This window comes from Pipistrellus kuhlii, unplaced genomic scaffold, assembly GCF_014108245.1.
Source record: "Pipistrellus kuhlii isolate mPipKuh1 unplaced genomic scaffold, mPipKuh1.p scaffold_m20_p_16, whole genome shotgun sequence".
In the NCBI taxonomy this organism is placed as follows: domain Eukaryota; kingdom Metazoa; phylum Chordata; class Mammalia; order Chiroptera; family Vespertilionidae; genus Pipistrellus; species Pipistrellus kuhlii.
The window spans coordinates 5,338,731-5,353,241 of record NW_023425471.1 but is presented as its reverse complement, the minus strand read 5'-3'; the positions used below and the strand labels follow the sequence as shown (position 1 = coordinate 5,353,241).

The following is a 14,511-nucleotide window of genomic DNA, read 5'->3' as shown; positions in this document are numbered from 1 at the left end:
ACTGTGTTTGGTGGTACTCAAAGAAGTCTAGCAGGTTTTCAAGGGTAGCAAAGTGGAAAAGTATGTTTGAATCACAATAACAAGACACTGCCCAGTAAAGAATCTGGGTCTAGAATTACGCATGGTGAAAATGCTGGAAATTTGTGCCACAAATTCCACACGAATGCAACTGGTCCATTCACCAATTTTGGTGAACACGGTAGAATAACTCAAATGCCAAACAAAGCCCTGGCTTTAACCCGGTGACCAGCAAAAGCTAGAGCCAGGCAAGAAAAAAACAAATTACCAACTAACAGAAGCTGTTTTTTTTCATGGAGCCAGCAAGCTCACTCAATTTGGTCAATTCAGCTTGGTTTCAAAGAAATAAACTGCCAACCAAGGATTAACAAACTTTGTGAGCAACAAACAAAAAGATATTTGTGAATTATAAGTTAATAGAATTCTTTACGGGAAATAAGGGGTTTTATGAAAGCTGTCTGCCAACAATTGGCTAATTAGACAACCCAAACTAGCCTTTTATTAGTTTGTTTGCTCAATAGCCTTTTATACTTCAATCTCCTCAACTAATTCAGAATATCCAGAATGGCAAATAATTTATATCTCAGTGAATTTATGGAACTGGCTCAGGTACTTAACTAGCACAAAGAGAATATGACCCCATGAAAATAAAAGACATGCTGTTGTCATCAGTAAAACAAGTTTACTGGAGCAGTTTTCAGGGCTACCGTATGTAAAAATGGGTACCATGGGTGGAGTGACTACAGGAAGCTTTTTCAAAGAAGAACTATGCTTTAAATGATTCTTTGAATTAAAGAGAGGAAAGAGGGATTTCTTGATGCTTGGATTCTCCCCGTTGGTGGAATCTGTCTGCAATATAAGATACAAATAAACTAATTGCAAACGAAGAGAAAAAAAGATGTCCTTACTGAAACTTCTAGCCCTTTGGAAGCCCTTGCATTGTTAAATATTAACAGTCCCTGAAAGAATGCCTGTGCTATGTGTGTATCTAGAGGGGGTACTGTGTCATTTCTCACCTGGACACAAAGATGCCAACAATATAATTAAGACATGCCAAAACTTCTACATATATGGAAAACATGTGGTCATGATCAATACCTACTGAAGGGATGCTTAGAAACCTACACACATCATTCACATTAAGCTTACAAAACACTTAAGGGCTTATGATCAGAAATATAATTATTATAAAGAATTGTGTTTAAAGAGCTATTGATGAACTTCAATCTCTTCCTAATTGCTAGAGAAGACTTCTGCAATTAAATAATCTGCCATGCAATCTGCCTATTAGGAAAAAAAAGATAGCACAGACCCTTTGAACATGGTTAACTCTTAAAGCAGAACACATCACTTGGAAGATGAAGACCACTGTTGCAGGATTTTACCTTCAAGGAAGAAGCCTAGCTCTAGGCTGTCAGAAATATTTCTCCCATGGAAAATATCTGGTGCAATGCAGACACGGGATTTCACAGTGAAGAAACAGAAAGTTCAATCTTTAAACTGAAGCATGATTACCAGTGGAGATAGATACTAACTTGGGTACAACTACCAAGTTGGCAATCACCATATGCTCTGAGGGCTTATGTAACTCTCTGGATTTGGAACTGAAGCCAGATTTCCCAAGGCGGCTTCCAGATTTGCTTGAGTCAAAGCAAGCACCTTTATAATATAAAATTATTTTTTTGGCACCACTTTTCCCTGTTGTGGTTATCTCAGTTCTCAGAGAACTAGAATGCATATGAAAGCATTCCGATCACCTTTCACGGCTGCGTGTATGAGAACATGTAAGTAAAATAGCCCATGAAGTTGCTTGTTCCCATGAGTTTAACTTGCATCACTAAGGAGCCCACAAGAGAGTCCCAAAGAACAAGTGGTCTGAGGCTCTCCACAGAGAAGGGGCTGGTGGTGGGACTGAGCCTGGGCCTGCTAGATGGGAGAACCCGCCTTTAGTTCTCTCAACTGATAGTGCAACTTGGGGTAGGTCTCAACTCGCCTGGGTAGTTCCTATAGCAGCAAAATAAAAGGGTGAGACTAGTTTGAGGATCCATCCAGGCTTTAAAATGTCCTGTTTCTGTGTGTGCCCTGGGCATCACGTTTCCCCTTTCTTGAACCTTATGCAAATGCTACAAAGCATTCCTTCTTTCAAAGCTTGGTTACCTTTTGCTGAGTTCTAGGAAGTGGAAAATCTAACTTTAATTCTATTTCTGTTCATGTGAAGGGGACAGAGTTAAACTGCTTGGCTTAGGAGGCTGAGGTCTAGCAGGATATACTAAGTGCTCTTTGGAAATCTTACACTAGATACCGAAGTCCTTAAAAACATTTTTTTTTAAACTAAAAAATCAGAGGTACAAAAAACTTTTGGTTTGCAAGGCTTAAGGCACTGTGATCTGTATAGAGATATTTTGAAGTTACTTTACAGACCAAAAATGAAACGTATAGCCCAGCTGGTGTGACTCAATGGTTGAGTGTCCACCCATGAACCAGGAGGTCATGGTTATAGTCTGGTTGGGGCACATGCCTGGGTTGCAGGCTCAGTCCCCAGTAGGGGGAGTGCAGGAGGCAGCTGATCAATGATTCTCTCCCATAATTGATGTTTCTATCCTTCTCTCCCTTTCCCCTACTCTAAAATCAATAAAAACATTAATATATATATATATATATATATATATATATATATATATATATATATATATATGTATGAAAACCTTAAAAAAGTATGTTCAAGTGGAGAGGATATTAGAGAATAATAATTTTCCTATTTCTCTTAACCTATATTATTTCAGCATCTAAAATTTGAATCAGATCCTGAAAAGTAGAGTCATTCAACATATATATCGATATATATATATATATATATATATATATATATATATATATATATATATATACACACACACACACACACACACACACACACACACACACACTTGACTTAGGCCACAATGAGCTGGGGGCTTTCAATTTAATGATGGTCTAAGACAGACAGACATCAAAATCCAAATCTATATACAAAACACCTTCAATTCCTAAGTTTTTGCCACTTTCTTCCATTTAACCACCTCACAAGTGGCTATAGACCAGAGGTTAAGAACAAACACATCAAAATAAAAATAAGAGTGGTTATGAGGAGGTGGTCTAAGTTCAATGTTCATGATAGACAACTGCTCTATAGACAATGATAAAAGTGTTATTTATTATCACTTGAAATATTTTGAGCTTTTCTACATGAAATTAAGTCTGTTTTGTTCATCCAGCGACATTTTGACTTGAAATTCTGCTTTAAGTGAGTTTCAGTTAGAGATAAAAGTTAAAAAAACACACACAACACTTTAGGAATATCATGCAGCCATTAAAATGAAGATAATAAAATTTGTGTAGCACATAAATGTTGTGCGTATTGATACATACACTATTAAAGCCAGAATACAAAATTGTACTAGAATGATTACTATTATTAAAAATAAACTAAAAAACCACCTTTCCCCATAAACATATGCATAGGCTAAAAAACTAAGAGGACTTATACGAAAATCCTAATATTATACTAGTTGTAATAGAGTGATAAGATTAGAAATGATCATTTTTTATCAAATTTTCTGTAATGAGCTCATATTTATTTTATAATGAAATATATAAATTCAACAAACAAGCAAGTGAAAGAATAATCTAGAAAGCTAATCTAGAAGAATTGCCAATACTTCTAGAACAGTGTTTTTCAACCTTTTTTGGGCAAAGGCACACTTGTTTCATGAAAAAAATCACGAGGCACACCACCATTAGAAAATGTTAAAAAATTTAACTCTGTGCCTATATTGACTATATATAAAGTAATTCTCTTGAATAGGAATCAAATAAACACAAAGAAAGTATTTTATAATTACTTTATTATGAAATATTAAGTAAACAAAATAGTGAAAAATTATAAAATTCTTGTCTTGTCTGCACCTACGGCACACCAGGCAACAACTAGTGTGCCGCGGAACAGCGGTTGAAAAACGCTGTTCTAGAACATCTGTGAAGTAAGAAATTCTTACTTCAGCTATTATTCTTTGATACTATCATCTATTTCATCTTTACTAACCACTTGAATCTTTTTACCCTTCCAAATAACTGAGTGTTAATTATGTATGAAGTGAAAATAGAAACAAAATCATTTAAAATGACCCACTCAACATAGTGTAGTCTGGAAGATGCCATAAAGTAAAGGGGGAAGCAGGCCTCACGTGGGTAAAGAAGCACCCGCTGAACTGGAGGTCTGGCTTCCCCATGTTTTCTCATGTCACTAACCAGCAGAATCCTTGCTTGCATGGTTCAATGTTGTAATATGCACAGTTCCATGGAGCCAGCCCTGTGTTCAGGCGGAGGGCTCCCAGGAGCTAAGACTCATTCTATTTCACAGTTCAATAACAGCATATACATGTCTTCCTATTAAAGCAAGCCCTGAACTGTCAAATGCTATTTCCTCTTGGTGACTCTGCAGCCCAGAAGTGCACTTGTCAACATGGGAATTAGATAACCAGCCAAGGAGAATAATGAAGGATGGTTAGTTATAACTTTTCAGATTTAAAAATAAAACAAAACCATTTACTGAGTTTCCACATATTGTTAAGCCCCAGAGAGAAGTAAATCCTATAGTTTCATAGGTTTTACATGACTACAAGTCCACATAGATATTTATTGAGAGAGGCTTAAAGTGTTCTCTCTCATCCAAATTAAATTTTTTCTATTCCTGGAGAGATTCTGTTGAGTCTAAAAGACGCACGGTGATAGAAGGACAGTTGTATAGAATTTGAGAAACATATACAGTACATGCATGTAAGATCTCAAAAAAAAATCATTCACATTGACTGCCACATACGAAATGTAAAATACCCATTGACTAACATAGACTCGTCTGTCATTGTACCATATATAGAAATTAGCCATCTACTTACTGTTTGAGATTTCTTCTTTTTCTTTTTCATTGACCTGAAAAAACCTTGTTTTTCCTTTTCTTTGAGTTGTTCGGAATGACTAATGCTTTCAGGACCTTTCCTAAATGGGAAGACATTTTTATCATATTGATTTTTCAACCATTCTCCTACCATTCTATGACAAATATAATGAATATGAAAAATGCATGACATCTGGTTCAAATAACCATGAAGATTCAATCACATAGGTAAAGTGACTAAAAAGCACAGGAGGAACTGAATCTAATCAACCATGGCTAATGATTAGCCTTTGGCACAGACTCATTCCAACTAGCAATTTGAGCGTTATTACAAATGATCTGTAACTCTGCTGCAGGACCATTTTCATGCTGTTGAAAACCTCAGAATTAGGAGTCTAAAAAACACACGGTTTAAAGAATGCCTTTTCTGCAACCCTCCAAGGGAAAGAGCAGAAACATTTTCATTATCTTCATTTTTCTATTTACCTTCTTAAAACCAGCTTGACAAGTTCATTATTAGTGGCTTGCCAAGGTACTGAACATAAAAAACAAATAAACAAAATGCTGCTACAGAAACATCTCTCTCTATAAAAGCCTGAGTGACTGGCCAACTGGCCGACCAGCTGACTGGCCAGTAGCTATGATGTGCACTGACCACTAGGGGACAGATGCTCACACAGGAGCAGAAACCACAAGCATGAAACATGAATAAACTGATGAATCTCAGAGGGAAAGAGGGAGAGGGGAGGACAGGAAGAGATTAATCAAAGATCTTACATGCATACTTGAGGACTGGTGCACAGATTTAGGCACCAGTGGAGTCTCTCAGCCTGGCCTGTAGGGATCAGGCCAAAACCGGCTCTCTAGCATACCCTGAGGGGTCCTGGATTGTGAGAGGGTGCAGGCAAGGCCAAGGGACCCCACCAGTGCACAGGCCTCTAGTTATAAATAAAAGTAAAAAATGCCTGAAGCTGGAAAATTCCTTTATAAAAATCTTATATTTATAAGTTAATCTACATATATAAAAGCCTAAGTGACTGAATACTGGAATGACGCCACTGGTGCATGAATCCGTGCAATGGGCCTCTGGTACTAAATAAAAATAGGTAAGGTAAGAAAAATTTGGACAGGAAAAATGCTTAGTACAAAGCACTCTTCCAGAAAAAAGCCTCTAATTGAAAACACTGGCATTATGCTTCAGATTCTACCCAGGCATTTTAATACAAATAGAAATATTAAGAGACAACAATCGAGATAGCTTGGCCCCAACAAGTTGGTTACCTGTATTACTTAACTTACAGTCTTTAAAAAGCAACTCAACTGATTTTATTTTTTTTAAAGGCACATTTTATTTGCTCTATTTTACATTTGAATATCTATATGACTGTGGAAAACCACTTTCTCAAATGATTGGATTCCTTCTGCTAACTATTCCCTAAAATCAAAAGTAGAAACATTAATGGTGACACAATTTATTCATATACAATATATGGTTTTAGAATACCTAACTGTAAAGAAATTACTAGAACATCTAAGAAAACATGAGCAAAGAAGCTCCAATAATGCTGGCACCTGATTTCTCATCAGAAACTCTACAGGCCAGAAGGGAATGGCATTAAGTACTCAAGGTAATGGAAAGCAAGAATCTGAAACCAAGATTACTCTATCCAGCAAGGCTATCATTCAAAACAGATGGTCAAATGAAGAGCTTCCAGGATCAAAAAATTTAAAAAAGGCTAAAGGAGTACATCACCAACAAGCCAGCATTACAAGAAATGCTAAAAGGACTGCTGCAATGAGAAGAAGAAATATAGAGAGAAACCTAAGCATAGAGAATTAAAATGGCAATAAATAAGTACCTATCAATAATAACCTTAAATGTAAATGGATTTAAATACTCCAATCAAAAGGCATAGGGTGGCTGAATTGATACAAAAACATGGCCCAACTATATTCTGTCCGCAGGAAACCCACCTCAGAACAAAAGACACATACAGGATGAGAGTGAAGGGATGGAAATTTTTTCCCATGCAAATGGAAAAGAAAAAAAATCTGGAGTAGCAATACTCATATCCAACAAAATAGACTTCAAAATGAAGGCCATCACAAGAGACAACAAAGGTCACTACATAATACTATCGATAAAGGGATCAATCCAACAAGAGGATATAACTCTGGTAAACATATATGCACCCAACATAGGTGCACCTAAATAGAGTAAAAAACTTCTAGAGGACTTTAAGGGAGAGAGACAACAATATAGTCATAGTAGGGTCTTTAACAGCCCAATGACTTCACTGGATAGATCTCCCAGACAAAAACTTAACAAGGAAACAGTGACTCTAAAGGACACACTGGATCAGATGGATTTAATTGACATTTATAGAACATTTCACCCCTCAGCAGCAGAACATACATTCTTCTCAAGTGCACGTGGATCATTCAAAAAGATAGACCCCATGTTAGAACACAAAACAAGTTTCTACAAGTTCAAGAAGACTGAAATCATATCAAGCATCTCAGATCACAGTGGAATGAAATGAGAAATCAACTACAGTAAAAATACCCCAAAACATTCAAATATTAAGTGAAAGTAGCAGGATTCAAAACTTTCTACATAATATGAGTCTAGCTGTATTTTAAAAAAAGGAATATGTGCTTACATATACATACTTTAAAAAAAGGCAGAAAGAAATAAAATAAAATCTTAACAGTTATTATCTCTGGGTAAGAGAATTATTTTGGTGATTTACCATTCCTTCTTTTTAATTTCAATACCAAATGTACTGCAGTGTAATAAAAAGATTTTAGAAATGACAAAAATTTTTTGACTTGAAAAGCCAAGAACTAAAGATCAAAGACAACAAGGGGGATGGATATATATATATATATATATATATATATATATAGAGAGAGAGAGAGAGAGAGAGAGAGAGAGAGAGAGAGAGAGAAAGAGGGAGAGAGAGAGAAACAGGAACTAAAAACCATGACTGTTTAAAGGAAAAATGATAATTTCTTCTAAAGTGTTTAGCCTAAAAGTTAATGGGAATCCCAAGGAAGTAAAAGCATGTACTGTAGGCACAGGTGTTCCTGAAACTCATTAGGACCTGTAATTTTAAACATCATCAAAATTCCCAACTTCTGAAATGACAGTGTTGTAATACAGCACAACCAGTGAAATGACTAGTATTGGAACTCTGAATGATTTACAATTTAGAAACCTGAAAAACTTCAGACAGGGTGGAATGGGTGAGAATGAAATGAATGAAAAGTTAAAAATTCTTGACATGCAGTGTTGTGGTGCTGCGGAAAACATTGTTGTCCGAAGGGCAGACTGGGATTTCGGCCACACTTTCTTATGGCAAGTACTTTTGAGATTAAGGAGATGAAACCCTCTTGCAGGAAGCCTAAAGACAGACTAGTACCCTAAACTCAATTCCAGGCCAAACATTCAGTCATGTGAGGGTTCTAAGAAACACAGCAGAATCAGCATACTTTGCTGTTGGAACCACAAAAGCAGGACCCAGCTAGCCACCTGGCACATTAATAAAATGGCGGAGGTGAGAGGTGAGAGGTGAGGATGGTGCGGGGGTAACAGGCTGCTTTCTGAACTGTCTTGGGACTCAAGCATTATTTCACACAACAGCTATTTCTCTAACTGGTCAAGAGGAAAGAGAATTCAAAAGACTCACTTAAAAAAGGAATGATTTAAAACCGACTGAATCAAAGTCAACCAACATTTATAGAGTACCTGATGTGCCAGGCCCTGTGCTAGGTGTTGGAACTACAGAGAAAAATAAAACAGGAGTGTGACTTCAAGCTGCTCAGACTCCAGGCAGGAGCCGCACAGGTTTGAGAGGGTCAGACCTCAGAATCTTCCGCAGAATCCTGCTGGGAGCAGCATGAAGGTGAACTGGAGAGGAGAGGGGCATAAATTACTCTGTAACACTTTCCTTGCCACCTTCCCTCCTCTGGCAGTGTCAATAATGTTTGAGAAGAGAAAATCAGTGAATAATTTTGTGACAAGCAATAATGGACACCAATATATTAATAACTCTACAAGAAGAAAAAGCCTGGGATGGTACAAGTGAGTGACAGCAATTCTTCACTGGGATTTCTCATTAATTTGGTTTACTGTTTTAAGCATCAATTTTTAGCCCATTTTTGACAGCAGGCTTTCTAAACATATTTACACATTAAGCAAATTAAAAGCATCCTAGTTTTTATAAATAAGGATTCTAGATAGCTGAGATGGCCAGAATAACCATTCTGGACAGTATACTACAATATCTATTTATTACTTATAAGACTTAGCAGCTTGATTTTTTTTTTCATTACAAAAAATGTATACCCTGTAGAAACATTCTCTTCCCCAAAGAAATGTTAAGTACTACTATCAAGGAGAAACAGACTGCCCTTAGGAAAGTAGTAATTTAGAAACAGCAATCCACTGTTTTCTGTAACAATTATCAAGCTGCAATTCTTTCAAATATACACAGTATGGTGAAAAAATGAGATTACTTGTTTAAGAAAAAAACATCAAGTCAAGTCAAGCTTAACAAATGACTTAGAGTAAGTTAGATGTGATGCATGAAGAAATATCATAGCAGCAATATCAGGAGAGGTAATGGGAACAAAAGAATATTGAAATTCATCACCAATGAGCTGGTACTCTCTCGAGCCTCCTAGGACTAGCAGCAGAGTACAGATGACTCAATGGAAACTTGTCTAAAGTTCAATGTCCCAATTGTGTCTCTAATTTTTTAGAACGGTTTTCAGTTTTCCACACATTCCCAGGTCTAAACAAGCTCTACTCAAATTGATTATCAAAAAGACAGAAGCAGTATGTTGTGAGTACCACTTATACCACATTTGGACTCAGTTTTGATATGATCTATCTAATTTTCACAGGATTCAATCTATAATTGATACTCTTTTAAACCATGACTAATCCATTAGGCAATAACAAGAGGAAAACCATTTTTTTCTGGTAATTCCATATTCTCATAATTTAGACACTATTCTCAAGTCTTGTTAAAGCCACACTTGAAAACTGTCAATGCTGATAATTAAAATAAGTTGCAACTGTGCTCCCAGGTTAAGGTATAGGAGATCTTGTCTACAGTCACATAAAGAATGTACTGAAGTTTGTCAGCAGAGTAAATGGAAGGGAGACACGTGACCAGTCATACTGAAGTTACAGGACATGAATGGTGAACACTGCTGACATTAAGAAGTTATTGCTCTAGATGCTTGATGTTTTAACCCAGTTAATCAGCACTAACCCTGTGAAGGAGATGCTCTTCCTAGCCCTATTTTACCGATGAGGAAAAGGATGTCAAAGTCACATAGCCAGGAAGTGACATTAATCAAGGTACTCTATTTCCAAAGTCTACCCTCTTAGTTGTCACTAATATTAAAACTCTCATTTTATAAATAAAGCAATGGATATTAAGTGTGCTTATAAAAGAAAAATTATTTATAGCTTTAAAAATAGCTTTTATTATAGTTTTAAAATAATTACCCAAGCCGGTTTGTCTCAGTGGATAGAGCACTGGCCCTGAGACTAAAGGGTCCCAGGTTTGATTCTAGTCAAGGGCATATACTCCAGCTGCAGGCTCAATCTACACCCCTGGTCGGGGCACATGTGGGAGGCAATCAATCTATGTCTTTCTCTTACATTGATGTTTCTGTCTCTCCCCCGCCCTTACACTTTCTCTCAAAATCAGTAAAAAAAATCCTCGGGTGAGGATTAACAGAACAAAAAAATAATAATTAAGTTATTTTCACTATTGGGCACAGTAACAATGAAATGTCAAAATAACCCTGCCAACAGGGTCCAAATTGTGAAACCACACGGGGTTAGGAGAACTGACCTAAGCCTGTCTGTGGCTTCTGCCAATACCAGAGATGGGCTCTCTGACAGATTGGTCTCATTCTAAATTCAGTGTGTTACAGCAATGCCCCGTTTTATTCTACTGGTGGAAAACTTGGTAGGTAGTTCTATGAAGTGCACATAAGTGCCCCTCACATCTGGATTCTGGGCAGTCTTTCGGCCGCTGAGAAAACAAAGTCCACATTACTATTTTCAAAAAGTCCTTACTTCCAGTCATATCCTCCGAGACTTGATGTACATTATAGTCTCCCTAAATTTTTATTACATATGACCCAAGAAGATAAAAGGATTAGCAAAGTTGGCACATTTTAATGTCTGTGGTACCATACACAATTGTTTTCTCATTTCTCTTTTTATCATGAAAAAAGTAAGTTTGGAGATTTTATCTTGAGATGGACTACCAATAAAAATTTTAGTTAACACTTTAGGAACAGCTTTTTGTCAAGTGCAATTAGTATATTTCCAGTAGGACATGATCTCACTCATCTAGGGGAAATGGTGAACAACATAGACTGATGAACAAGAACAGACCCAGAGATAAGGAGCCATGGGTCAGACTGTTGGACCTCAAAGGGAGGGTGGGAATAAAAGGGAGAGATCAACCAAATGACTTATGTGCACACATATGAGCCTAACCAGTGGTCAAGGACAATAGGGGGGTGGGGGCATGAGTGGGGATTGGGTGGGGGATTGGAATGGGGGGGTTGAGGACAAATATGTGATACCTTAATCAATAAAGAAATTAATTTTTAAAAAAAGAAAAGAAAAAGTAAGTTGGGCCTGGCTGGGCATGGCTCAGTGGTTGAGCATCGACCTATGAACCAGGAGGTCATGGTTCAATTTCCAGTCAGGGCACATGACTGGATTTCGGGCTCAATCTCCAAGGTGGGGCATACAGAAGGCAGCTGATCGCTGATTCTCTCTCATCATTGATGTTTCTACCTCTCTCTTTCTCTCTGAAATATATAATTAAAGCTTTAAAAAAGTAAGTTGGCATAGAGATGAAATATACAAGCCATGGAGTCAGAATCCATGTAGGACTAGATCCTGTTATTGGCTGTCCAGCACCCAACAAGCTCCTTACCTTTTTAAAGCTGTGGTTTCCCCATATGTAGAGTGGGAGCCACCCCTACTTCAAACACTGATTGTGAGAACTGAACACTATAGTGTATACAAACTGCTAAGCAAAGTGTCTGCTACGTGATTCAATACAACAAAAGAGGAGACAGTGAAAGACATCAATCATATCAGAAGAGCGCAATGAAAGACTTATGAGGTATTTACTGCACCAGGAAATTTTTTTCTTTTACATGGTATTTAATATAAGTGCTGCACTTGAAATAAACCATTACAAATAATGACAGATCACATTTTCCTTATCAAACAACCTCTCTTGAGAAAGAAAGGCCTAGCATGAGAAAGAATGCTAAATGTTTACCCAGAATTTTTTTAAAATCTCAAATCTCCAGTTAGAAAAAATAAGGGTAGAAACAAACCAAAATCCTTACCATGTTTCGAACGTTGGTTGTCTTTTTGAGTGGGTAGTTCCCGAACTGCTGTCTGAAGGCAGGGAAGAAACTCTGGATGACACATTATTCTCATGGAAAGAATTATCTGGACGTGGAGATGGCACTAGATAAAGAAAGTCACTGATGTAGTACTGTTTTGGTCAAAGCAGTATTCAAGTTACCCCATTGCATTTTTTCTCACATAAATAAAACCCAACTATGCAAAATCTATCCTTAGTTTGAAGTGATTTTTAACAATATGTGTGCTGGGACATACAAACTACCATTTAAGTCTTGACACTTTGGAGGCAGCACCAGCTATATATATTGTTAAACTAAATCCCAAAGAAATTTGGTTACTTGCACAAGAATACAACCTTTTCTGCAAGTTCTCAATCCAGGAATAAACAAAGAAAAACCAAATTGTATTTGAGTAAATACTTTCTGCTGTTTGGGTGAGGGTTACTATTTTTTTCTGTCAATTTCTAAGCTTGGTCATAAATCAAAACATATTGCAAATTTCATCACAAAAAGAATATACAGGCTGGATATCAAGATAAATGACACCATTTCACTTGACTCTTGACCAGTACAATGAAATATTCTAGAAACATCTATCATTTCAGTGATACCACTAAATCTTCATCCAATTAGATTTAGTAAGATTATTGAAATGGCAGCTGTCTCCAGATGTTCACTTAGTTAAATCTTTTCTATTTGTACACTTTCTAAAATAAAAAGTGGATTATCAGGTAGACAAATGAGGGGCTTTGCTGATATTAACTAAGTTAATTGCAAGCAAAATAAAACTGTGGATCCAGATTCATTAATTAGAATTTTGTTAACATTTTATATTAAAGTATATTCCACAGACATCTACAGAAATAACATGGTTCATTTTGAAAGTAAAAGTTAAAGTGATAGAAGAAAAGGCCTTTGCTCATGTATTCTATAAGATTTTGTTTTAAGTAACTTTAGTCTGAATTAAAAATTTAATCCCATAAGATTCTAAAGTAACCATGGCAAGAGAAAAGAGTACATTAAAAGGTATATTCAGCCCTAGCCAGTTTGGCTCAGTGTAGAGAGCGCTGGCCTGCAAATTAAAGGGTCCCAGGTTCGATTCTGGCCAAGGACATATGTCCAGGTTGCAGGCTCGATCCCCAGGGGGGAGGAAGGGGGTTATGTATGTGCAGGAGGCAGCGAATCAATAATTCTCTCTTATCATTGATGTTTCTATCTCTCTATCCCTCTCCCTTCCTCTCTGAAATCAATTAAAATATTTTTAAAGAAGGGTATATTCAAGGCCTTATGCTTTTTTTTAATATAATTTTTTTTTTAGCCTTATGCTTTTTTCAAAGGTGGGGCTAGGAGAAAACAGAGTAGCCTAGTCATTCAATATACATTTAGTCCTGAATAACACTTGTATGTATTTATTTAGCTCGGGTTCCTGGTTAAAATGACCAAGCAGCTGTCCACTGCACCCCCCCCCCCCAATTCCTGCCCCTTTCCAGCTGTCCTCCCTAATTAGCACAATAGCGAGAAGCCAGGCAATGTGGGTGTGGGTGTATGTGCAAGGTTTTGAAAAGATGAGCCTCCCAAACCCAGGACCTTGCCCCACCCTGATGGGCTTGCTGTCTGCTCCTTACTATAGGCTAAAGCTCCCCAGGAACTCCTCAAAGAGGATGCCTTTCTCTGTCAGCATCTCCTAAAGCCACACAGGCCGTCAAAGCACCTGTTTTAGATTCTATTAAACCACATGTGTCAAACACAAGGCCCGCGGGCCAAATCCGTCCCGCCAGGCCTTGCAATGTGGCCCGCACCGCGCTGTCATCACTGCACTCCGCTGCGTTTCCATCACAATGACAGTTTATGACTGTTGAGTAAACCATTCGGCCCGCGATTTAGGCTGGATTTTAGATTTTGGCCCCTTCTCTGATTGAGTTCGACACCCCTATATTAAACCCTGAAGTGCATTTTAAGGCTGTGCAAGATTTTAAGATTTTCTTTCATTCAACCAACAAATATTAATGAAACTGCCAGGTAGTCTGCTAGTCGATGAGGGTGAAAGAGAACAAGGGAGGAAACACTTTGTCTGGGTGGGCAGGGAAGACATCACTGCAAAGAACCTCACAGTACAATCTTAAAAAGGACAGAAA

The 14,511-nt window shown here is 37.3% G+C and overlaps 1 protein-coding gene across 2 annotated transcripts in view; it reads right to left on the bottom strand.

The window, feature by feature from the left end:
• CDKL5 (cyclin dependent kinase like 5) overlaps positions 1–14,511 on the bottom strand; it is a 143,535-nt gene that overhangs the window by 1,885 nt on the left and 127,139 nt on the right. Inside the window, exons 15-17 of one of the 2 annotated variants that reach the window (XM_036439589.2) lie at positions 12,356–12,479; positions 4,953–5,052; positions 745–867 (exon numbers count right to left, since the gene is read on the bottom strand). In XM_036439589.2, the coding sequence (XP_036295482.1) occupies positions 745–867; positions 4,953–5,052; positions 12,356–12,479 (347 nt within the window). The remainder of the gene's footprint in view (positions 1–744; positions 868–4,952; positions 5,053–12,355; positions 12,480–14,511) is intronic. The other variant, XM_036439590.2, reaches the window with a different exon arrangement.